The sequence below is a fragment of the Neovison vison genome, chromosome 8 (assembly GCF_020171115.1).
Source record: "Neovison vison isolate M4711 chromosome 8, ASM_NN_V1, whole genome shotgun sequence".
NCBI lineage: Eukaryota > Metazoa > Chordata > Mammalia > Carnivora > Mustelidae > Neogale > Neogale vison.
The window spans coordinates 118177677-118201936 of record NC_058098.1 but is presented as its reverse complement, the minus strand read 5'-3'; the positions used below and the strand labels follow the sequence as shown (position 1 = coordinate 118201936).

The window sequence follows — 24260 nt, the reverse complement described above, 5'->3', positions numbered from 1 at the left end:
TTCACTTCTCCTTTCCTTCTCCCAGTGTCCTCCATATTATTCCTTTTGCTTCACAAGTAAGTGAAACCCTTTGATAATTGGTAGTCCCTTTCTCTTATCTCTGCTCCCCACATTATACTTCCTGTTAATTAGTCACTTTTTGGAATAAGCCTTTCTTTTCCTAACTGCCAGCAAGTTTATCATCTCTTAAATCATCCCTGAAACGGGAAAGGTTAGTGTTAGATTTTAAGGATTTCTTTGCTGTTTTAATTAAAAAGAGCGGTCTCAGAGCTCCAAATAAGTGATCAAGATGATGCAGTTATTAATGACTCTTGGTTGTTAGGCAAGTACTTAAGTAGAGAAGTTGAAAATCAGGTGTGGTCAAGAACTGATACTTGAGTTAGGTAATAACTATTCTCAATGGTTATTTATTTTGAGTACTAATTACACTAAAATAGGTCATAATCTTTTTTTTTAAGATTTTATTTATTTATTAGAGAGAGAGAGAGCATGCACAAGAAGGGGAGGGTTAGATCGAGAAGCAGACTCCCCACTGAGCAGAGAGCCTGATGCGGGACTTGATCCTAGGACTCCAGGGATCATGACCCGAGGTGAAGGCAGTCGCTTAACCAACTGAACCACCCAGGCGCTGGAGGCCATAGTCTTTAATGAGAGGGGTGGGGGGAGACTATGGTGGTGAAGCAGTAGTCCTGAAGAAAATGTATTTTCTTTCTTGGTTATGGGAGGATGGTTTTCCCTGTTGTCAAACATGAACAGCAGTTTGTCTGGTTATAGGATAATGCCCCAGTGTATTGTTTGAATCACTAAGGATAATACGAGCAAGCAGAAGATATCTATTCCCAGATACTTCCTCTTCTGCAGGATGACTTCTGCCATTTTCTAACAACAGAGCAGTTTTGCTTTTCCAAGTATATGTCATTGATTCTAAAATCGGTTTTCATTAAAGATGTTTTTAAATATACAACTGATCTTACCTTTTAATGGTTTGTGCTCTGTTAGTAATAGGTAAAATAAGAATGTATTTGTTTGGAAAACTTCAGAGTGGTAATTTTGCTTTATAGTTCAAGGAGTTTTAACTTTACAAGTATTTTCAATACTTGTAGGAGTATTTATTTTTTACTTATTCTGGTGAAACACAAAGACTTTCATTCATACCTGTCTGGTTAATGCTTTACAAGTATTTTCAGTGCCTAGTTTCATTAGCTTTTCCAAATCATTGATTATGATTTAAAGTTAAGTATTACATGCATTTAAAGTTACCCATTTTTCGCAATTCATCTGACATTAGAATTTGTTTTAAATTCTCTGTAAAACATCATAATTAATTGGCGGCATTTTTTGTTTTTTTGGCTTTTTATTTAAATTCAATTAATTAATATACATTTTTTCTTCATTTTATACTACCATATAAAGTAATGGTATGTTTAAAAATCTGTGGTATCTTTTTTTTTTTTAAGATTTTATTGATTTATTTGGCAGAGATCATAAGTAGGCAGAGAGGCAAGCAGAGTGAGAGGGGGGAAGCAGGCTCCCTGCCGAGGAGAGAGCCTGATGCAGGGCTTGATCCCAGGACCCTGAGATCATGACCTGAGCCGAAGACAGAGGCTTAACCCATTGAGCCACCCAGGTGCCCCAAATCTGTGGTATCTTAGGGGCACTTGGGTGGCTTAGTGGGTTAAGCATTGGCTCTTGATCTCAGCTCAGGTCTTGATCTCAGGATCATGAGTTCAAGCCCCACATTGGGCTCTAACTGGATGTGGAGAGTACTTGAAAAAATAAATAAATAGGGGTCCTTGGGTGGCTCATTCGGTTAAGCCTTTAACTTTTAGTTTCAACTCGGGTCATAATGTCAAGGTCTTGAGATCAAGCCCCTACGTGGGCTCCCTGCTCAGTGGGGAGTCGGCTCACCCCCCCTCTCTCTTTCTCCCTCTCCCTCTGTCCCTCCCCCTGCTCGTGCACTTTCTGTTTGTAAAATGAATAAATGAATCTTTGGAATAAATAAATAAATAAAAGTAAAAATAAGGATCTGTGGTATCTTAGATTAGCTTAAAAAAGTTTCAGTGTCCTCCTGTTTCATTATAGTAGAATGTTTTCACCTACACACTATCTTTTGTTGATTTAGTATCTATGAAAAGCCAAAAGTACTTACACATACAGATCTGTCAGCTATATTTACACACTGAAGTGTTATGCCATCTTAGCAGTTAAAGAGGAATCATTCCTATAAACCGTTCTAGTTAACAGGGAGCTACTTCAACCGCTTAAGTTCAGAGGGAAATAAAATCATTACTGGTTGAATTTGTTTCCATTCAAACTGAAAATCACTTTGAGACCCCTGGGAAATATATATTCTTACAGCTTAGAATATTCGCTCTATATTGAATAGATGATTATCACTGAGAGAAGTGACCCAGCTTTTTATCTCACTGAAATGTTGCTTTTCAAAAAGTACCAACATGAAAGCAGTTTTATAATCTATGTAATGCTTTAGAATTCACAGATTGCATTCATTCTTAACTTCTTTCGTTCCCCAAAATGACTACAATGGAGAAACTGAGTCATAGAGAGGTAGAGGTTACTTATCCAAGGATGTAATATGTTAGAAATACTGCTAAGAACAGACATAGTTTACTTCCTTCATTACTACATTTCTTCATATCTGTTTCATGATAGCCCTTGGGATTTTTCTTTCTTCACCATAGGCAAACTGACCAACCACAGTCTTGGTGATGGATTTTTAATCTCTTGGCTTTATTTTACTTTTATGGGTTTAACAGAAATTTGGTCATCAATGACTTACTGAGAGTTATAATACAATTCTGAAAATGCAAAGAAAGTTTCTCTCTAGACATCTTTGTTATTTTAGGCATTCTCTTTTAAACTCTCTACATTGCTACTTACATATGAATGAAATAATGAAATCTATTCTTTCAAGTAAACATTAAAAATATTTACAGGACTTGCACTGCCAGTCATGGTGGAAGAACAGGGGCTGGGTTTTTGCTGCAGTCTTAAACAGTTGGAAAACCAGATAAAATAAATGAAAGAATGGTTTTCAGGTATTGGACAACACCCAGCATAGAGCAGTGATCCCTGAGAAATGGGAAACAAACAAGGGGAACACTATAATTGCTCCAGATTTCTGCTTGGAAAGAGTTTCCAGGTTGAAATGCAGGGATAGGAACCCTAAACCTAACTGAGGTAAGGAGAAAGAACTTGGAGTTTTGAGAAATCAACATAGCTAGAAGGTGTGGAATAGAATATGTAAGAGGAGAGAGCTGCACAGAAAGAGAGCTACGAGCAAGTCATCTGAAATCTTCAGCTGAGCGCTGCTATGTGCAGGAGGAAACTGCCCAAGGCCGGGAAAACAAACAAACAAACAGAAAAGAACAGGTGAATAGGTGGACAGAGTATAAAACAATCCCCAAGGGCTCACACATGATTCCTACTGTCCAGATTGGAAAAACCTCCTAAAATGGAGTTGTCTGAAGGATACTGCCTTCGTAGTGAAGACAATATTGACCCACTCTAAAACAATTTAAAAGCAGGCTTTGAAAGGATCAAACTAATTCTAATGAATAAGAATATTCTAGAACAAAGCCCAATAGTATTTAAAGAAACACCGCTAATGTAGCACCTAATATCGTAAAATGTATAGGACCCACTATCCAATCCAAACTAAGATGTGTAAAGAAGCGGGAAAGTAAGATCTGTTACTAAGAGAGTAAATCAGTCATTTCTTCCAGAAATGGAAGAGATGATGGAATTAGCAGTGAAGAATACTGAAAAATATGCACCGTATTTTTTTTTTAAGATTTTTAATTTATTTATTTGACAGACAGAAATCACAAGTAGTCAGAGAGGCAGACAGAGAGGGTCAGGGAAGCAGGCTCCCTGCCAAGCAGAGAGCCCGATGCGGGGCTGGATCTCAGGACCCTGAGACCATGACCTGAGCCGAAGGCAGAGAGGCTTTAACCCACTGAGCCACCCAGGCGTCCTATGCACTGTATTTTTAAGGAAGTATAAGAAAAATCCAAGCATGATGAAAAACAAAATGAAATTCATAAAACAACCCAGGGAAAACTACAAGAACTGTAAAATACTTCCAATGAAAAAAATGCAGTGGTTGGGATTAACAGAAGATTAGAAATTGTGGTAGGGAAAAAAGTGATGTTGAACACCTGGAAATAGAAACTGTCCCAAAGGAAGAACAGAAAAACAGGGAGAAAAATGAACAAGAGTCTCAGTGACTTCTAGAACAATGTCAAGCTTACATTCATATAATTGAAATCTTAGAAGTAAGGATAGATAAAAAATTATTTGAAGAAATAGTAGACAGAAATTTTCAGTTTTGATGACAACTATACATTTACAAATCCAGTGACTTCAACAAACCCCAGATGGAAGAAAGACAAAAGAAAAACATATCATAAACGAATTCCTTAAAGCCATGATAAAGAGAACATAAAAGCAGCCAGCGGGGAAAAGACATCATGCAGAGGAACAAAAATAACAATTTCAGCAGGCTTCTGATCATAAACTGTGAAAGCAGAAGACAGTAGAATGACCTAGAACATTATGCCTAATGAAAATGCTTTTCAAAACTGAAGCTTTAATAAAGACTTTCAGGTTGTGAAAAGTTGGGTAATTCATTGCTTACAAGGTATACCATAAGAAATTAAAAGAAGCTTTTCGCACACACACACAAAAAGATGATACCAGATGGAAATTTGGATGTGTATATAGGAGTGAGGAGTGCCAAAAGTGGTAGATATTTGGATGAATATAAAGACGCATTCGTTTATAAGTCTATTTTAAAATGACCTGTTATTTTTATTCTCATTTTAAATTTATTTCTTATTGTTGTTGTTTGGTTTTTATTTCAGAATCATATACTTAACTGTGCAATCCAGTTAGACTTGGAGGGGAATAAGGAGAATATGGTACTCAGAGAACTGCAGCGAGAGCATAAAGATTTTAGGACATTTTGAACAGATGAGGGTGAAGGGGTGCTCTCCTGAGCTACAGAAGTAATGGTCTGGCAGTTAAGATAAAAGACAAGTCAAATGTAATAGATTTGTCCACAATCAGCAATAGTGATCTCTTTGCTGGTCTTGCCATTCCTGGACGCAGAACACTCTATGGCTTCCACAGTATTCATGCCCTCTTTCACTTGCTAGAGACCACAGCCTTGCCATCCAGCCCCTCACTCTTGGCAGTGCATGTGAAAAAGCTGGGAACTGTTTGTGTTGGGTCTGGCATTTGTTACAGGCAAGATGCCGGGACCCATATGCTTCAGGATAAAATTCTCAACATCATATTTTTCCCCAAAGATGGACTTGCCACCAGTGCCATTATGGCATGTGAAGTTACCACCCCGGCACAGAAATCCCCGAATAACCTGTGAAAGCAGGAAGTTGTATAACAGAATCCTTTCTCCCCAGTGCTCAGAGCATGAAAGTTTTCTGTTCTCTTTGAAACTTTGTCTGCAAAACAGCTCAGAGGAGATGTGACCCAAGGGGTCACCAACCATGGCAATGTTGTACATGGTAGGATTGACCATGACTGGGTGGCATGGGCAGCTCCTGGGCAGCACAGTCTGCAAGCTCTTTTTATTCTCATTCTTTTAAAATGTCTTGGAAAGATAATTGTCTCTTTAATGCAAATAGAACATATGGTAGTATTTTAATATAGAGAGAAGTAAAATACCTGACAAAAGCACAGAGAATGGGAAGAGGAAATGGTAGTATACTCTGGTTGTGTATAATATACATGAAAGAATATGATGTTCTTTGAAGGTAGATCATGATGACTTAGAAATATATATTATAAGGGTGCCTGGATGACTCAGTTTGTTAAGTGTCTGCCTTAAGCTCAGGTCATGGTCCTGGGATCCTGGGATTGAGCCCTATGTGGGAGCCGCCTCCTCCCTCGACCCCTCCTCCCTGTTTATGCTCTCTCTCACTGTCTCTCTCTTGCAAATAAATAAATAAAATCTTTTTTTAAAAAAATGAAATAGAACTAAAATAACTAAACTAAAAATAACTAATAAACCAATAGTGGAGATAAAATGGAATCATAAAAAATACTAAATCCGAAGAAGACAGAAAGAGGAAAAAGGGAACAAACTGATGTGACAAATAGAGCACAAATAATGATATGGTAGCCTTAAACCCAGCCATACTGATAATTGCATTAAATGAAGTGGTCTAAACCTTAAAAGTAAAAGTTAGGGTTTGTTAGATTAAATAAAAACAAGATCAGGCTCTTGGGCATCTTAATTGGTTAAGCATCTGCCTTCAGCTCAGGTCATGAACCCAGGGTCCTGGGATCAAGTCCCACATGGGACTTCCTGCTCAGCAAGTAGTCAGCTTCTGCCTCTCCCTCTCCCTCTGCCCCTTCCCTGGCTTGTGCTCTCTCTTGCTCACTCTCTTCCAAATAAATAAAATCTTTAAAATAAATAAAGAAATAAATAAAAACAAGATCTAGGAGCTCTTGGGTGGCTCAGTTGGTTAAGTGTCTTAACTCTTAATTTTAGCTCAGGTCATGATCTCAGGGTTTTAGGATTGAGTCGCATGTTAGGCTCCCTGCTTACCGGGGAGTTTGCTTCTCCCTCTCCTTCTACCCCTCTCCCTTCTCTTGCCCCCACTTCTCAAGCACCCCTTGCTTGCTCTCAAATAAAAAATAAAATCTAAAAAAACAAAAAAACCCAAAAAACAAAAAAGAAGATCTAACTGTATGCTGTCTACAGGAAACCCCTTTAACTAAAAGAGAGAGGTTAAAAGTAAAAGGTTAGGAATAATATACCATGAAAACACTAATCCAAAGAAAGCTGAAGTGGCTCTGTTATCAGAAAAAGTAGATTTTGTAATAAAGATTGTTATCAGAATAAATGAGTGATTTCGTAATGATAAAAGGATGTATTCCTCAAGAATACATAGCAATTCTCTATGTTTATGTATCTTATGATATAGTTTTAAAATACATGGAACAAGGAGCCACCTGGGTGGCTCAGTCTGTTAAATGTTTGCCTTTAGCTGACGTGATCTCGGGGAACGGGGTTCGAGCCTGGCTCAGTTGGAAGCCTGCTTCTCCCTTTCGCTCTGCCTCGCCTGGCCAGCTCCTAATCTCTTTCTCTCTTTCAAATAAATAAATAAAATCTTTTAAAAAATAAAATAAGATAAAATAAAATACATGGAACAAAATCTAATAGAAGTGAAAGTCCATAGTTATAGCTGGAGATTCAGCATTCCTCTCTCAGTAATTGATAGAACAGATGCTTCCAAATTATTAAAAATGGATTTTGCCAATATAATCATCTAACTTGGCCTATCTGACGTTTAGAGAATACTTTACCCAACAGCAGCAGAATATACATTCTGTCTTTCTGTCTCTCCTTTTCTTAGGCAGTTGAAGTATTTATCAGTGTTACAGTTTTTTTTCCAAAAACCAGCTTTTGGTTTCATTGAGTTTCTCCATTTTTCTGTTTTCTCTTCCACTGATTTCTGCTTTACCTTTTTAACTTGCTTCATATAAGTAACCATGATTACTTTTGGTTCAGTTTGCTTTTCTCTTTCTAGGTTCTGAAGGTGGAAGTTTAGGTAATTGATTAAAAACCTTTCTTTACTGATTTAAGAATTTTAATGCTATAAATTCACCTTAAAACAATTTAGCTTCATACCATAATTTCCATTTTTTGGAATTAGTTATCTGTCTTTATAAGTGTTCTATGTATAGTTGAAAAGAATTAAAATTGGTGAATTTTATTGTATACAAACATCTCAATAAAGCCTATTTTAAAGAGTAATATACAGTATCTCCTTTTTAGATTTTTTAATTCATTGGGTAGATTTCACAGGGAAAAATGCTTGATGCATTTTAAAGAGGTTCAAATCATAATTAGAGATAATTTCTTAAGTGAAAGGTAACATTTTCTTCAGTTTTATGACTAGAGATACATTTTTTTATATTTTTAGAACTAGTTATAAAAGCAGTTCTTTTATCTAAAACACCAGTAATAGGGGTGCCTGGATGGCTCACTTGTTAAGCATCTGCCTTTGGCTCAGGTCAGGAGCCCACAGTCCTGGGATCGAGCCCTGCATCAGGCTCCCTGCTCAGTGGAAAGCCTGCTTTACCCTCTCCCACTCCCCTTGCTTGTTTTCCTACTCTTGCTATCAGTCTCTCTGTCAAATAAATAAATCTTTAAAAAAGTAAAATAAAAAAATAAAACACCAATAATAAAAATATTTTTCAAATGATTCTCAACTTTTTTTTTTAAGATTTTATTTATTTATTTGACAGAGATAGCACAAGTAGGCAGAGCGGCAGGCAGAGGGAGAAGGAGAAGCAGGCTCCCAGCTGAGCAGGGAGCCCCATGTGGGACTCGATTCCAGGGCCCTGGGACCATGACCTGAGCTGAAGACAGCCACCTAACCGACTGAGCCACCCAGGCGCCCGATTCGTGACTTTTTAAGGAATGATGTTTAAAACTGAGAAATTGTGGGGCGCCTGGGTGGCTCAGTGGGTTAAGCCTCTGCCTTCGGCTCAGATCATGATATCAGAGTCCTGGAATCGAGCCTCACATTGGGCTTTCTGCTCAGCAGGGAGCCTGTTTCCCCTCTCTCTCTGCCTGCTTTTGATCTCTCTCTCTCTCTGTCAAATAAATAAATAAAATCTTAAACCAAGAAATTGCAATTCTTCTTTCAAATTTTCTCTAAAATAAAAGTAGGCTTTATGCCATGAAATACATGACTTTCACCAATCATTTTCATTAATCTTTATCTCTTGGTAGGGAGTAGAGAAAGAAGTAATCATACCTGTAGTCTTTTCTGATTTCCAGAATAAAGCCCTTTTATGGTGTGACTTATAAGCTTTTAATTGCCATAGGGAAATAGGAAAACCAATTCCTGAAGCATAACTTTTTTTTCAGATTGAAATCAGCCCGTGATGTTGTATCCAGAACTGGCCATTCATTGGCTCTGGGTTGCTTACATCGCTATGTTGGTGGTATTGGCTCAGGACAACATCTGAAAACCAGTGTCAGCATTTTATTGGCTCTAGCACAAGATGGAACATCCTCTGAAGTTCAGGTATAATGTTGATTTTTTCTTTATTATGAAGTTTTTAGATAATATTTTTAGAACTATTGTAAAATAGTAATGATTCTGCTGATTTGTTTAAAAAATGTATTAGAGTCTTTCTCTGTCATTTTATGAATCTTTTTTTTTTAAAGATTTTATTTATCCATAGGACAGACAGTAGTAGTAGACACAAGTAGGCAGAGAGGCAGGCAGAGAGAGGAAGGGAAGCAGGCTCCCCGCTGAGCAGAGAGCCTGACGCGGGGCTCGATCCCAGGACCCTGGGATCATGACCTGAGCCGAAGGCAGAGGCTTTAACCCACTGAGCCACCCAGGCGCCTCTTATGAGTCTTTTTAATTGTAAAAGTATAAACAGGATTTTGTATTTTAACCTAATCTTAAATCTGTCTTATTCTGGGAATTTAACCCATTCATATATATTTCTTGAAACATAGTTTCTTTTTATTACTTATTGTCTTTTGTACTTGTTTTTCTCTTTTCTTTTGCATTTCCTTACATTTGCTAAATTGATCTAGTTTCTTTTAATAACCATTCTGTGTCTCTTCCCACTCATACACCATCCCAGCTCCAGTGTTTTTGGTTGACTCTTCAAGTATCCTCCTGCAATTCTTTGTTTCTCTTTAAACATTTTAGTTATAAAGAAATACAACCACAATGAAAGGCAGGAAGTTCGCTTATGTGAAGATATAGTACACTCTTGATTTGCCATCTCACAATGATGCACCTGTGAAGGTCAGGAGTATATGAATCCAGTAGCATTCAACTAAGCAGCTTTGTACTGGGACTGCAAATTGGGAAAAGAGACAAATTCACTTGGCATTAGGGCCTACCATTAGTTTATTAATGAATTCATTCCTTCACAATTAGATAAGGGACAATAAATCCATCAGAGGCTTCTCGTCTACAAGCTTAGTTTGCCTTTGACTTCTTGGCAAAAGTTTCCAGCTGTGTAAAGCTCAAAATTCCCCAAAGGGATAGAAACAAAAATCAAGTAAGCTTATCCCTTAATAGGTGCTACTACTTTTTTAAAAATTCTGTTTTCATAGTAGACTAGAAGAAAACTATGCCTACAAAGTTGCTGCTTTATTTTGTATTTTAAATTTAATTTACTTTTTTTTTAGAGAGAGCATGCAAGCAGGGGCAGGGTAGGGGCAGAGGGAGAGGGAGGATCTCAAGCAGGTTCCACGCTTAGTGCAGGACCTGACATGGAGTTTAATCTCACAACCCTGAGTCATGAAATCAAGAGTTGGACGCTTAACTGACTGAGCCACCAAGGTGCCTCTCTGCTTTCTTCTTTTATGTCAAAGAGCAGTGTGGCAGTTTTGCTTTCTTTTGTCTTCACCTTCTTCTCAGCTTTCTCTTGCTTTTAATTTCTTAAAATCATATTCCTTTAAGTGACCACTCTGCACAGTTCTTTTTATATGACAGGACATTTTACTATAATTTATATCAATTACATTTCCTCAGCACTACAGTATATCTGCACAAGAAGAATATAATAGATTTTCTTAAGTTTTCCCTAATGTGTCTTCTTTTTTAAGAATTTTAACTCAAAAATTGATACTTTAGGGGCACCTGGGTGGCTCAGTGGGTTAAGCCTCTGCCTTCAGCTCAGGTCATGGTCTCAGGGTCCTGGGATCGAGCCCCCATGTCGGGCTCTCTGCTCAGCAGGGAGCCTGCTTCCCTTCCTCTCTCTCTCTGCCGGCCTCTCTGCCTACTTGTGATCTCTATCAAATAAATAAAATCTTTAAAAAAAAATTGATACTTTACAGTCCTAGTATTGGCTACATCTATTTAACTATAATCACTAGAGATTTATTTTTCAGTAACTTTTTTCTTCTTTTATCCTCAACTTCTGTCTTGAGATCTCTGTTCTTTTTTACATTTTTATTTGGTAGGAAAAATTCCTTCAACAATCATTAGTTTGCATGGTATACTTTTTGAATGCTTGCGTATCTAAAACATGGCTTTATTTTGCCTTCACATTTGAGTGCTATTTTAGTTGAATGTACTTTTCCCGGCACACAGTCCTTTTCTTTCATTATTCATAAATGTTCAGGGTTTTCTGTGTTGGGTATTCACATAAGAGGCTAATAGTAGTCTTTTTTTTTAAACTTAAATTACAGTAAATACTAACATCTCAAATTTTAATCATTTATCTCTAAAAATATTCAACTATGTTCTTTAGGAAATAAAAGGCAATATAGAAGTCATAATCAAAGCAACTGGTGTACAAATGTGTTTAAAGTTTCTCTGCAGTGTGGCTTTGAGTATCCAGAAATGAGACTTCAGTGAAGAATTCATTTTCCTTTATACTGCACATGCATTTCACACTTGCAAAAGACAGTGGCTTATGTGATAAACTTCTGAATTAATAGATACTTACAGACATCACAGCAATCTGTATTCCCCGTCTTTTTGTTGCTTTTGCTAAGAAATTTATCTGAAAGTTGTCTATATGTCTGTTACTTTACATTCTTGTTTGGCAGTGTCTAAGAATTTTCCTGCCTGTGAAGTTCATTAAATTCCATATAAGTTTATCTTTTTCTCTTTTTGGACCTAGTATTAGTCATATATTAGATCTTGTCTTTTTTCCTCATTTTTTTTATTTTTTGCTGTTTTCACTCGGTGTTACAAGATAATCTTCCAGGGGCGCCTGAGTGGCTCAGTGGGTTAAGCCTCTGCCTTTGGCTCAGGTCATGATCTCAGGGTCCTGGGATGGAGCCCCGCATCGGGCTCTCTGCTCAGCAGGGAGCCTGCTTCCCGCCCCCCTTTCTCTCTGCCTGCCTCTCTGCCTACTTGTGATCTCTGTCTGTCAAATAAATAAGTAAAATCTTAAAAAAAAAGATAATCTTCCATTTGAGCCTCAATGTAATAATTTTTTTAAAAGATTTTATTTATTTGCCAGAGAGAGAGAACACATAAGCAGGCAGAGAGGCAGGCAGAGGCAGTGAGAGAAGCAGGCTCCCTGCCGAGCAAGGAGCCTGATGTGGGACTCGATTCCAGGTTCCTGGGATCATGACCTGCGCCGAAGGCAGTGGCTTAACCAACTGAGCCACCCAGGCATCCCGTAATTATTTTGGTTTTTAGCAATAGTTATTTTTTCCCAGTTTTCCATTGCATCTTTAATATAAATCCTGGGTTTTTTAAAAAACTTCAAGAATCTCCTTTGTGCTTTAATTATGTGGCCTAAAAAATTCTTATTATAGTTTCATTAAAGTGCTTTGTGTTTCTTACTTTTTTTTTTTTCCAAGTAATCTCTACACCCAAGGTGGGGCTTGAACTCACAACCCTGAAATCAAGTGTTGTATGCCCTACTGACTTAGCGAGCCAGGCGCCTCTGTTTCTTACATTTAATCATTTTCTCTGGAAAGTTTGCTCTAGTCTTCCTCTGATAAGGTGCTATGTCCAATTATTTTTTGCTAGCTCATGTCAGTAGATGTGGTTTCTGTACATACCTATCCAAGTCAGGTTGCTGAGTTCTCTAGGATTATTGTAGGTTCAAAGGTAGTAGAAGCTGAGGTATGGATATTTTTTTTTTCCTTTGTTGGCAAGTTGAGATCTCTCTGTCCTTGGCCCCGTAGGGTAGCTGCCTACAGCAGAAATTAAAGGTAAGTTCTTCTACAGCTGGATATAGGCAGTTGAAAGGACTTTTCATTTTCTCAGGCCTATGCTGATTACAGTGTGCTGCTCTGGGATTAGTTTTGTAAATGCTATTAGCCAGTAGGATTACTTTGTGTTTAGTAGGCATAAATAGGGGCTTGAAATGGTTCAGTGCACTTGAAGAGCTGATTTATGAATATCATTGCTATAGAACTGTATCTGAGTACAGAACATTGTCATGGTCATTGTTTAATTTCAGGCTCGTTGTTTAGCAAATCTCCACAATACAGGCAATAAAAATATATTTGATGTCCATAAGCATCCACTAAATCAAATGGTTATTATTTGAGTTTATGAAATAGATGTACCTTATAGTAGAAGAAAATGAATTCATCATTGAAAATTTTGACACACAAAGCCATGCTGCAGAGAAACTTAAACACAGTATTTGTACACCAGTTGCTTTGGTTAAAGTACTTTTAGATCATTGATTAAAAAGTAAGATGTTAGTATTTATTAACATTTAAGTTAAAAATCAATTCAGTATACTCATATTATTCCTTATAACTAAATAAAACTATATTTCCTTCCAGACATGGTCTCTTCATTCACTTGCTCTTATAGTGGATTCTAGTGGCCCAATGTATCGCGGATATGTGGAACCAACATTATCTCTAGTTCTTACCTTGCTGTTGACTGTTCCACCTTCACATACAGAAGTTCATCAATGTTTGGGTAGATGCTTGGGTGCCATCATAACTACTGTTGGCCCTGAGCTACAAGGTGAGTAAATTCATCTTAAATTAAAAGAATTAGACATTGCTATCTTTCAATTTCCTGACTGTCACTATCAATGAAAACTTGTAATAATAATAATTACTGTGTACTGAATGTTTCTTATTTACCAAAGGCCTACAATTTCGCTTTTTTTTTTTTTTTTATATTTATGTATTTGAGAGAGAGTGAGAGAGAACGCACAAGCAGGGGGAGGGGCAGTCAGAGGGAGAGGGAGAGGCAGACTCCCTGCTGAGCAGGGAGCCTTTAACTCTGGGGCTTCATCCTAGCACCCTGGGACCATGATCTGAGCCAAAGGCAGGCACCTGACAGACTGAGTCACCCAGGTGTCCCTCAGCTCTGCTTTTTATGTATGCTATTTTATTTAATCCCTACAACATACCTATGACTGACTGTTACTTGAAGGTTTGAGCAGAGAAAGCTTTATTTTTCTCCTTTTCTTTCTTTCTTTCTTTCTTTTTTTTTTTTTTGAGAGAGAGAGAGAATGTGTAAACTGAGAGGGGCAAAGAGAGGGAGAATCTTAAGTAGGCTCCACATGCAGGGCTCAATTTCATGATCCTGAGTTCATGACTCGAGCCGAAATCAAGAGTTGGAGACTTAACCCACTGAGCCATCCAGGCACCCCCAGAAAAGCCTTTCTAAATTGAATTTTACCTGGAGTCTCATGAAGACAAAGGTCAAAGTGGAGTTCCTTTGTCCTGGAGTACCATCCACTTGTCTTCATGGACTTCTGCTTCACTGTCTTTGAGCTCTAAAGATCAGGAACATAAATTGAAAACGCACTCCCATAAAGGAGGTAATATTATGTAAGATTTCTGTGAGGAACCAAGCTCAGAGAAGATAAGTAACTTGTTTGAAGTTATTTAACTAAGTGCCAGATTTATGATCCTGAGGCCCATGTTCTAACCACACAATTCCACAGATATAGTTTTACTAAAGGCTGAATGAAACACAGAAGGCAGAAAATCACTGTGAATTGATCCTGAATGTATCACTCATTTTCAGTTTCCCCTTTCTCCCCTATCATTTAGTAAATGCTTTCAGTGAGTCAAAATTTTTATACATATTATCTGTCTCATTTAATCCTAACAGCATCCTGAGATAGGTGCATCTCTCCATTTTACAGATGAAACTCCAAAGCTAGGAGAGGTTAAGAGCTTTTGCACCGTTTTGTATAGCTAATGAGTGGTTGGAGCCAGAGGTGAAGGCCAAATCAGTTTCCTTTGCACGGCAACCACTGTGCCGTGTTGTCTCCATCTGGACAGATATTTTAAAAAAAAGAAAGAAGCCAAAAACGAAAAGATCTTAATGAAGAATGTTACAAATTAGAAATACTTGATTTAGACATGTCTTTTTCTTACACTCAGTGTCCTCTTTGAGAAATTTGATAGTTTTTTCTTCCAGTATTATCACAGGATATGGAAAGATAAACACGTGCCTGATTAAACATAGGTGTATACCAGGTGCTTTCTGTTGCAGGGATGATGAGGCCATATGTATTTCAAACTAGAATGTGACGCTATATGACAGTGATTTCCTTATTTCACATTATATGTATATAAAATTATTTTATTTTACATTTTACATTGGCAAAAATTTCAAATCACTTATATTAGGGAATTAAGATGTTTTTACAAGTATATAATACTACTATTCTTTTTCCTGACTATCTCTGTAAAAGTTTTCATTAATCTTCTTAGGAAAATAGGATTTGAAGTATTAAATAATACAGTGATAATATTGAACAGGGAATGAGGAATCTTCTGGCTCTTTCAAGTAAAACGGTGATGGGTTTAAAGGACAATATAGTTTCCTAGGTAATTTACATAAACCTAGCTAAATCTAGGAGGGATATATTATTGTCATACATAGACAGTCATGTTTTAAAGTCATTTCTATGGACTTCTTAGACTTTTTTGTCTTCAAAACAATCAGAATAGTGATCAGAAAGAAGAGTTATTGAGAAGAAAATTGTGTTCTAGGAATATTTTCGGTAATACTAATAAGAGCTTTTTGCATTTTCTTTTATTTTGCTACCAGGGAATGGAGCGACAATTTCCACCATTCGTTCTTCTTGTTTGGTGGGTTGTGCAATAACCCAGGACCATTCCGATTCTCTGGTTCAGGCAGCTGCCATATCTTGCCTTCAGCAGCTTCACATGTTTGCACCACGACATGTCAATCTCTCTAGTCTTGTTCCCAGCCTGTGTGTAAGTATAAAGCTGCTTCATTCATTGATTTATTTAGGGAGCCCCACATTTGTTTCCCAAAAGATTAAACTAGATCAAAACAAAAAATGTAAGTTTTTTGGATTGTGCATTCTAGAGTTTTACCTTCAATAGTCATTTTATGACTTTTCATTTTATTTATTGGTTTCCTTTTTCACCTTTTTTTTTTTAAACTTTGGTAGTTATATATTTTTTTATTTTTAAGATTTTATTTATTTATTTGACAGAGAGAGAGAAATCACAAGTAGGCAGAGAGTCAGGCGAGGGTGGAGGGGGGAAGCAGGCTCCCTGCTGAGCAGAGAGCCCGATGCGGGGCTCGATCCCAGGACCCTGGGATCATGACCTGAGCCGAAGGCAGTGGCTTAATCCACTGAGCCACCCAGGTGCTCCTCCTTTTTCACCTTTAAGAAATATTTTGATGAACTGTTTATTTCTTGGCTAAGAATGCATATTTTTAGTTTTTCCCATTCAGAATTTTGTGTCCTAAAGTTTGATTGTAACTTTTGAGGGTCTGTTGCTATCACCATAGTCATTAATTTGTTCACTTAATTAGTATTTATTGAGAGCCGGCTATGTATCACATACCATGCAAAGTTTTGGGAATAGATTTGTAGATGAGACAAGATGAAGCTTCTGCCATAGTGAAATTTGTAGTTTACAGGGGAACAAGGTCAATAATAATTATTTACAAATAAGATTAAGTGCTAGAAGAGGCTTATAGGAAAACACATAACAGGGGAGCCTGTCAGAATCCAGGCATTCTGCAAAGATTTATCTGAAAAAATAATCTTGAAAGTGTGGTCTGCTGGATTATTAAGAGTTAGTTCAGGAGAAAGCATGATATTGCAATAGAATTTATTTTTAGGCAGACAGAAAAATATGTGAAAGGCCCCAAAATGGGAAGGACCATGACACAATTGAGAAACCAATTAGTCGATATGGTTAAGGCTGAGAGAGAAGGGGTGAGTGGAGCCTGGGCACAGAATGAGGCTGGATACTTAGCCAGGTGAGAGATCATGCAGACTTTCTAGATGTATTAAAACTTTAGATCTTGGGCGCCTGGGTGGCTCAGTGGGTTAAGCCACTGCCTTCGGCTCAGGTCATGATCTCAGGGTCCTGGGATCGAGTCCCGCATTGGGCTCTCTGCTCAGCAGGGAGCCTGCTTCCTCCTCTCTCTCTCTGCCTGCCTCTCTGCCTACTTGTGATCTCTCTCTGTCAAATAAATAAATAAAATCTTTAAAAAAAAAAACACTTTAGATCTTATGACTTTGAGAAGTCTAGGAGGGAGATGGTAATGTCTTGCTCTATATTGGCAGCAACGGGAATAGGGCAAGATAAATAGAATTGAGTGATACTTAAGAAGAAGAATCAGTGGGGGCACCTGGGTGGCTCAGTTGGTTAAGTGTCTGCCATCGGGTCACGTCATGATCCCGGGGTCCTGGGATCAAGTCCCATGTCGGGCTCCTTGCTCAGCAGAGAGTCTGCTTCTCCCACTCCCTCTGCCCTTCCCCCTGTACTTGTGCTCTGTCTCTCGCTTTCTCTCTCTTGCAAATAAAATCCTAATTTTAAAAAAAAGAGGAAAGATCAGTAGAATCTGTTGATTAATTGGCCATAAGGAAAAGAGAGAAGGATGTAATCCACATTCTGACTTGAACATAGTAATGTAATTTCCTGAGACTGGTAATACCAGGAGAGGAAGAGGTTGGTAAGAGTGGGTATCATTAAATCAGTTTTAGATAATTGGTTAGTTTCATGGCCTGGAGCTCAGAAAAGAGAAATTTGGTTGGAAACATAAATTTGGGAGGCATAAGAATTTAGATGGAAAATAAAGACAGGAGTAGTTAAGATCTCACGAGGGAGAGAATGCTAAATGAGGAACCCAGCATATAAAATTTAGGAAAAGAAAAAGAATTAGGAAAACTATGAAGCAATACAAGAGATTAAAGGAAATAAAGAGTTTGTAGTGTTCACAGAAGCCAAGTGGAGTAGACAGAAGTGATCAGCTATGTCACACATTGTTGAGAGATCAAGATGAGAGCTGTAATGTGTCCTTTGACTTTTGTCACGTGATGTCTTTAGCAAGAGTTCATCTAGCAGAGTGGTTACAAATAAAAGCCCAAATACATGGGGCTATGAACAGAAACTTCTTCTGAAGTTGACTTTATAGGAGAGGACTGAGGGCCATAGGTCCAAGGGGTGATGGCGTCAGGCAAGACTTTTTCTCCTTCAGTAGTGAGAAGTGAGGGTGTAAATGCTGAAGAGATGGAACCAGTAGGATGGGAGGTGTCGGGCAGAGAGTGGATAATCATCCAAGGTTTCTGACGGAATGGAGTTTCCAGGGCACAAGTAAGAGAATGTCTCTCCCAGTGCAACATGAAGAAAAGAGGAGGGGATGAGTATAGATAGAGGTGGGTTTTTGGATTTGGTGACTGGAAGTTGGGGAAGCTGTCCTCTGAAGACTTTTGCTTCTTAATCAAGTAAAAGGGAAGATAAGTTTTATGAGTGAGGGAGCAAAGAAGAGGGCCAGGAGTTTGAGGAGAGTGGATGCGGGAGATTGAATTAACTGGAGAAATAGAAGATTCTATGGTATACTGAGGGTTTAACAGAGGGTAGTGACCCTTTTTTGGATCCATTGTGTGATTCATGATGGTAGAAGTTTTCATCTTGTAAAATTTTTCTCCAGCATCTATAACCAACCATTGAGTGGCCAGATACTTTGAAACATTCATAGTTGGACTTTGTCCAATGAGATTCAAGTAAATGATAGCAGGATGAAAGAAATAAGGATTTTAACAAGACGTTGCTAAAATAGTAATGCATCATGAAATCTCATTTGGATAAAAGAGGAGGGAAAAGACAGTAGGAGCCTGATATAAAGAGAGAAAGAAATCCTGTAGATGTAACCATGAGAAGATCTCACCCACATAAAGGGAGGAGAAGGTTATTCAGGATGAGGTAAAGGAACTGAAAGGCCAGCATATTAGATGTTAGATCTGATGTGGTATATTTAACTTATGCAACAGGATTTTCTCTTGCTTCACCATAGACCAGGGGGAACTGAACCAGTCCTAGACCATCAAAAGAACCTGAGTATGCTGTAGGGCAGAAACCAGATGCACATAAAATGCATACAAGAAACATCCATAAAAAAATAGTTGATGAATAGTTTACATCTGATTGTATTCTGCAGCAAGAAATGTGGCATCCTGCCAAAAAGCATGGCCTAATGCCTAACCTCTGAGGGCACTGGTGACATCTCTTGAGTAAGGTGGCTCTACATGAGCAAGCTGTTTCATGATACAGCTTAGGTAACTGACAAATGTGATGAAAACACACACACACACTCTTTAGGTTATCTGGTTCCTCCATTTTTTTTCTCCTTAAATATAATTATACCGTGGAGGTTGACCTTCTGAGATGGAACACATTTAAGAGGATCTGGTAAAGTAAATAATGTGAATTTCGTTACCTCAGTGGAGGTTATCAATAAACCATAGTCTACACAATGAGCTTCCTGTGTAATAACGTGAGAAAATGCCTCAAAACTCATTTCCTTAGCAGAATACCAAGAGTTTTATTACACAGCATGTTGGAGCCCTTTCCTGAACCCTCTCCAAAAGGCTAAGTAGATAGATTACAGGTAGCTGGTTGGAAGGAGAGGGCATGGCAGGATAGAGATGAGAAAAGGGGCCACTCAAGGGGTTGTCTTATTTTCACATTGCCGAAAGCCCCCATGCAGTCTCTCTTACCAGATCTTTCGACAGTGAAAAATAGTCCACACATGGGTTCATCCAAATTAGTGAAATCAGTTCAGATTCTTATAAATTTCATTTTCATTTTTGCTCAATCATTGCCATCAGAAATGGCAATATCACGTGATACCATGTGTAATACCTAACACAAATGAAATGATTTTTTTTTCAGCGAATGTACTGAGAGGTGAGTTTCACCATAGTAATCTTTAAATTATATAAAAGTATTAAAATTTGATTTTAGATGTTAGAACATTCCAAATGTATCTTTGAAAGAAAAACAACCACTCTGAATTATTATTATTCTTTTTTTTAGAAAGAATTGTGTGTGCTTGTGTGTGCACATGTATGAGTGGGGTGGGGGAGGGGCAGAGGGAGAGATAGAGACTCTTTTTTTTTTAAAAATTTTTATTTATTTATTTGCCAGACAGAGATCACAAGTAGGCAGAGAGGCAGGCAGAGAGGAGGAAGCAGGCTCCCTGCCGAGCAGAGAACCCACGCTGGGCTTGATCCCAGGACTCTGGGATCATGACTTGAGCCCAAGGCAGAGGCTTTAACCCATGAGCCACTGAGGCGCCCCTAGAGAGAGACTTATAAGGTCAACTCATGCCCGTTGACCCTGAGATCATGACCTGAACCGAAATCAAGAGTCAAACACTTAATGGACCGAGCCCCCCAGGTGCCCCAGCAACTGCTTTTTATACCATGTGACCACAGTTACACGTTCTCTTATCCTGACAGAAGTATTCTGCACATAGGCGCTTATGTCATCTAGGATAATTGTAGGAAATGTCAGTGAGAGAAAGACTTGAGCTGAATGTTCACATCATCACTGTGAGAGCAGGTGTGTCTGGTTGTCGGGGATGTGTATACAGTGGGCACAGCAGGAGATAGCAAGGTGACATACGGTGTAAAATCACAGGCATTTTTACAGGAAGATGGAGCTCTACCATAGGAGCAAGCAACACAGTGTTCCTGAGGTTTGTGGACTCTAAGAAAAACAAAGAAGCTTCTTTGGAAAACAGTTCAGCATAATCTTAAATAGTTGAATATATGCATATGCTGTGACCCAGAAACTTCACTTCTAAGTAAACACTGACAAATACACACTCATGTGCCAAAATACATGTGCAGGAATGTTCACTGCTGGGTTATTCATCATAGCCAAAACACAGAGCTGACCTAAATATCTACCAGTCAGCAGTGGGTAGGGTGATGTCATTATTCAGCAGAATACTACACAGCAATGAAAATGAACAGTAAAGTGTAATCACATGGGTGAATCTCACAGACAACTTGCTGAGAAGAAGCTAGACGCAGAAGAGAGCGCACAACATGGTTCCATTTATATAAAGTTCAAGAACAGGCTAAATGAAACTATAATGATGGATATCACTATAGACTGTGATTATCCCCAAGGAGCTAAGAAGGGTCATGAGGAAGCCACATATTTTTATCAAATTTAATATGTTTGATTCTTTTTTTTTTTTTTTAAAGATTTTATTTATTTATTTGACAGAGATCACAAGCAGACAGAGAGGCAGGCAGAGAGAGGGAGAGGAGGAAGCAGGCTCCCTGCAGAGCAGAGAGCCCGATGTGGGACTCGATCCCAGGACCCTGAGATCATGACCTGAGCCGAAGGCAGCGGCTTAACCCACTGAGCCACCCAGGCGCCCTGTTTGATTCTTTATTTTGTGGCTTTTACCAAAAAGTGTCAAGGGAAAGTTTTCAAGTAAATATGTCTTTATTTTCCCTGGTTTATAGTGACTCTAAGACACCATCAATTATAATTTGCATCTCTAATATTAGAGATGTTAGAATGGAAAAAATATGCATCAGAATCATTAAAATGGAGTTTTCGAAAAGACTTGGTAAACTAAAGAGTTTTTATTCCCCTCTTTGGCTCTGCCAGTCAATATTTGTTGAGTTTATTTTCTTAGCTAAAATTCCTTTTTTTTTTTTTCAGATTAAAACTTTTTTTTTCTTTTTTTTTTTTTAAGTAGATTCTATGCCCAACATGGGGTTTAAACTCACAACCCCCAAATCAAGAGTTCCGTGCTGTGTGGATTGAGCCAGCCAGGCACCCCTCTTAGCCACAGTTCTATTCACTTGCAACTAAATTAAATTTTTATGGTGTTCTGCTTTATATATATTTGGTCATTTGATTCTTACCACAATTATTTAGGATAGAGCTGATACATAAAAACACATAAGTTTTTATGTGTACAATGGAGACAGTATCAGCTCTATCCTAAATAATTGTGGTAAGAATAAAGAAACTAAGAAACTAAGTGACTTGTTCTTCCCCTCTCATATGACCATGCTTAAGATTTCTAAGTATAGGATATTTGAAAGTTCCAGAATGTCTCCATTTTAAGGAGATGAAGTGAATAAAACATTTTATTGAAAAAAACTGTCAGGTTTTATTCCCTCAGTTTTATATATATATATATATATATATATACACACACACATACACACATACATATATACATACTTATATATACTTATATATTATATATTTTAATACTTGGTATAAATTTCACAGGGTATAAATCTTATGCAAATATATCTTGAATTACAAATGCTATATTGGTAGCATAAAAATATGCTAGTCAGCATTGTGAAGAAGTGATATATTCCATATATTTGTTCCCTCCTCTACTATTTCTGGATGACACTTTTTTTTTCCAATTTATTTATTTTCAGAAAAACATTATTATTTTTTCACCACACCCAGTGCTCCATGCAAGCCGTGCCCTCTATAATACCCTCCACCTGGTACCCCAACCTCCCATCCCCCCGCCACTTCAAACCCCTCAGACTGTTTTTCAGAGTCCATAGTCTCTCATGGTTCACCTCCCCTTCCAATTTACCCAAATTTCCTACTCCTCTCTAACGCCCCTTGTCCTCCATGCTATTTGTTATGCTCCACAAATAAGTGAAACCATATGATAATTGACTCTCTCTGCTTGACTTATTTCACTCAGCATAATCTTTTCCAGTCCCGTCCATGTTGCTACAAAAGTTGGGTATTCATCCTTTCTGATGGAGGCATAATACTCCATGACACTTTTTTTTTTTTCATTTTTTATTTTTTATTTATTTGAGAGAGACAGTGAGAGAGAGCATGAGAGGGGAGAAAGTCAGAGGGAGAAGCAGACTCTCCAAGGAGCAGAGAGCCCGATGCGGGACTCTATCCCAGGATCTTAGGATCATGACCTGAGCCGAAGGCAGTCACTCAACCAACTGAGCCACCCAGGCGCCCCGACACTTTTTTTTTTAAGATTTTATTTATTTATTTGACAGAGAGAGAAGTCACAGATAGGCAGAGAAAGGGGGAAGCAGGCTCCTCGCTGAGCAGAGAGCCTGATGCTTTGTGGGTCTCAATCCCAGAACCCTGAGATCATGACCTGAGCTGAAGGCAGAGGCTTAATCCACTGAGCCATCCAGGTGCCCCTCTGGATGAGACTTTTTCCTAAAATATATTACTTATCTTGCTTAAAAAGCAAGTGCATGGAACATAATTTAATATTTTCTTGATGAGTCAGATTTATAGCAATAATGATAATAGCTAATATATATTGAGCAAGTGCCATGTCTCAATCACTGTTGTAGGGAAAATACTTGCATTAACTTTATTTTATTTTCACTATATTCCTGCAAAGAATCATTCTCCACGTTTGCATATGGGCAAACAAGGCACAGAGAGACTAAGTAAGTTGTCTAAGGTCACACAGGGGTCAGTGACAACCAAGATTCAAATCCAGTCTAGTAACCAGAGCCTGGGCTCTTACTCATTATGTTGTGCTGTGTCTTATACTTTACTTCATGTATTAAGGTGTACTACACTGACTCTTTCAGGAACTTTAGAGATGAAAAATAGGGCCTATTTTGGAATTCTTTACAGATGTTTATGTTTGCTTGATTTTATTATTTTTATTTTTTTTTAAGATTTTTTTAAAGATTTTATTTAGTTATTTGTCAGAGAGAGCACAAGCAAAGGGAGAGGCAAGAAGAGTAGGCAGGCAGAGAGAGAAGCAGGCTCCCCACTGAGCAGGGATCCTGATGCAGGGCTCAGTCCCAGGACTCTGGGATCATGACTTGAGCCAAAGGCAGGTGCTTAACCGACTGAGCCACCCAGGCATCCCTATTTTTTTTTATTTTAATAAATACCCTTCTTAGCCTTCAATTCTTACTCTGTGCTCTGCCTCCCAACTTTTCATTGACTATGTATAATCTCCATGCACTTAAAAAGTTTAGATGATATTTAGTAGAACCATTTGTAAAATAAGATGTGCAAGATGTGCAAGAGATTCTTCTGGATTTTCATGGAAGTATATAGTGACATATATATATATATGAAGTATATAAAGTATATATATTTAGTGACCAGGTCTTGGGACAGTTTTTTTGGCCACTAAAATATTCCTTGTCTACTTTAGTGGTATTATTTTTTCAAAAGTCGATTATTTGGCTATATATTTAACAACTGCTGCTGTTAAATGAAGAGTCTCTTCACAAGTAAGGTGTTAATACATATTCATTAGGCAAATGAGATTGCAGTTTTTAAGGAAAACTGTCTAATATGCTATGGTTTCCAGGTTCACTTGTGTAGCTCCCATTTGCTACTTCGCCGAGCAGCTGTGGCTTGTCTCCGGCAGCTTGCACAAAGGGAAGCAGCTGAAGTGTGTGAATATGCCATGAGCCTAGCAAAAACTGCAGGTGACAAGGAGAGCCCTGGTACTCGTAAGTTACTGAATCAGTCAGTATTCAACATTTCA

The 24260-nt window shown here is 38.1% G+C and overlaps 1 protein-coding gene across 3 annotated transcripts in view; it reads left to right on the top strand.

Moving 5' to 3' along the window:
• The window catches only part of HEATR5B (HEAT repeat containing 5B), a 107359-nt gene that overhangs the window by 34293 nt on the left and 48806 nt on the right, over window positions 1-24260 (top strand). For all 3 annotated transcript variants that reach the window (XM_044261782.1, XM_044261783.1, XM_044261781.1), the window contains 4 exons: window positions 8930-9089; window positions 13295-13484; window positions 15537-15706; window positions 24081-24225. In XM_044261782.1, coding sequence (XP_044117717.1) covers window positions 8930-9089; window positions 13295-13484; window positions 15537-15706; window positions 24081-24225 — 665 coding nt within the window. The remainder of the gene's footprint in view (window positions 1-8929; window positions 9090-13294; window positions 13485-15536; window positions 15707-24080; window positions 24226-24260) is intronic.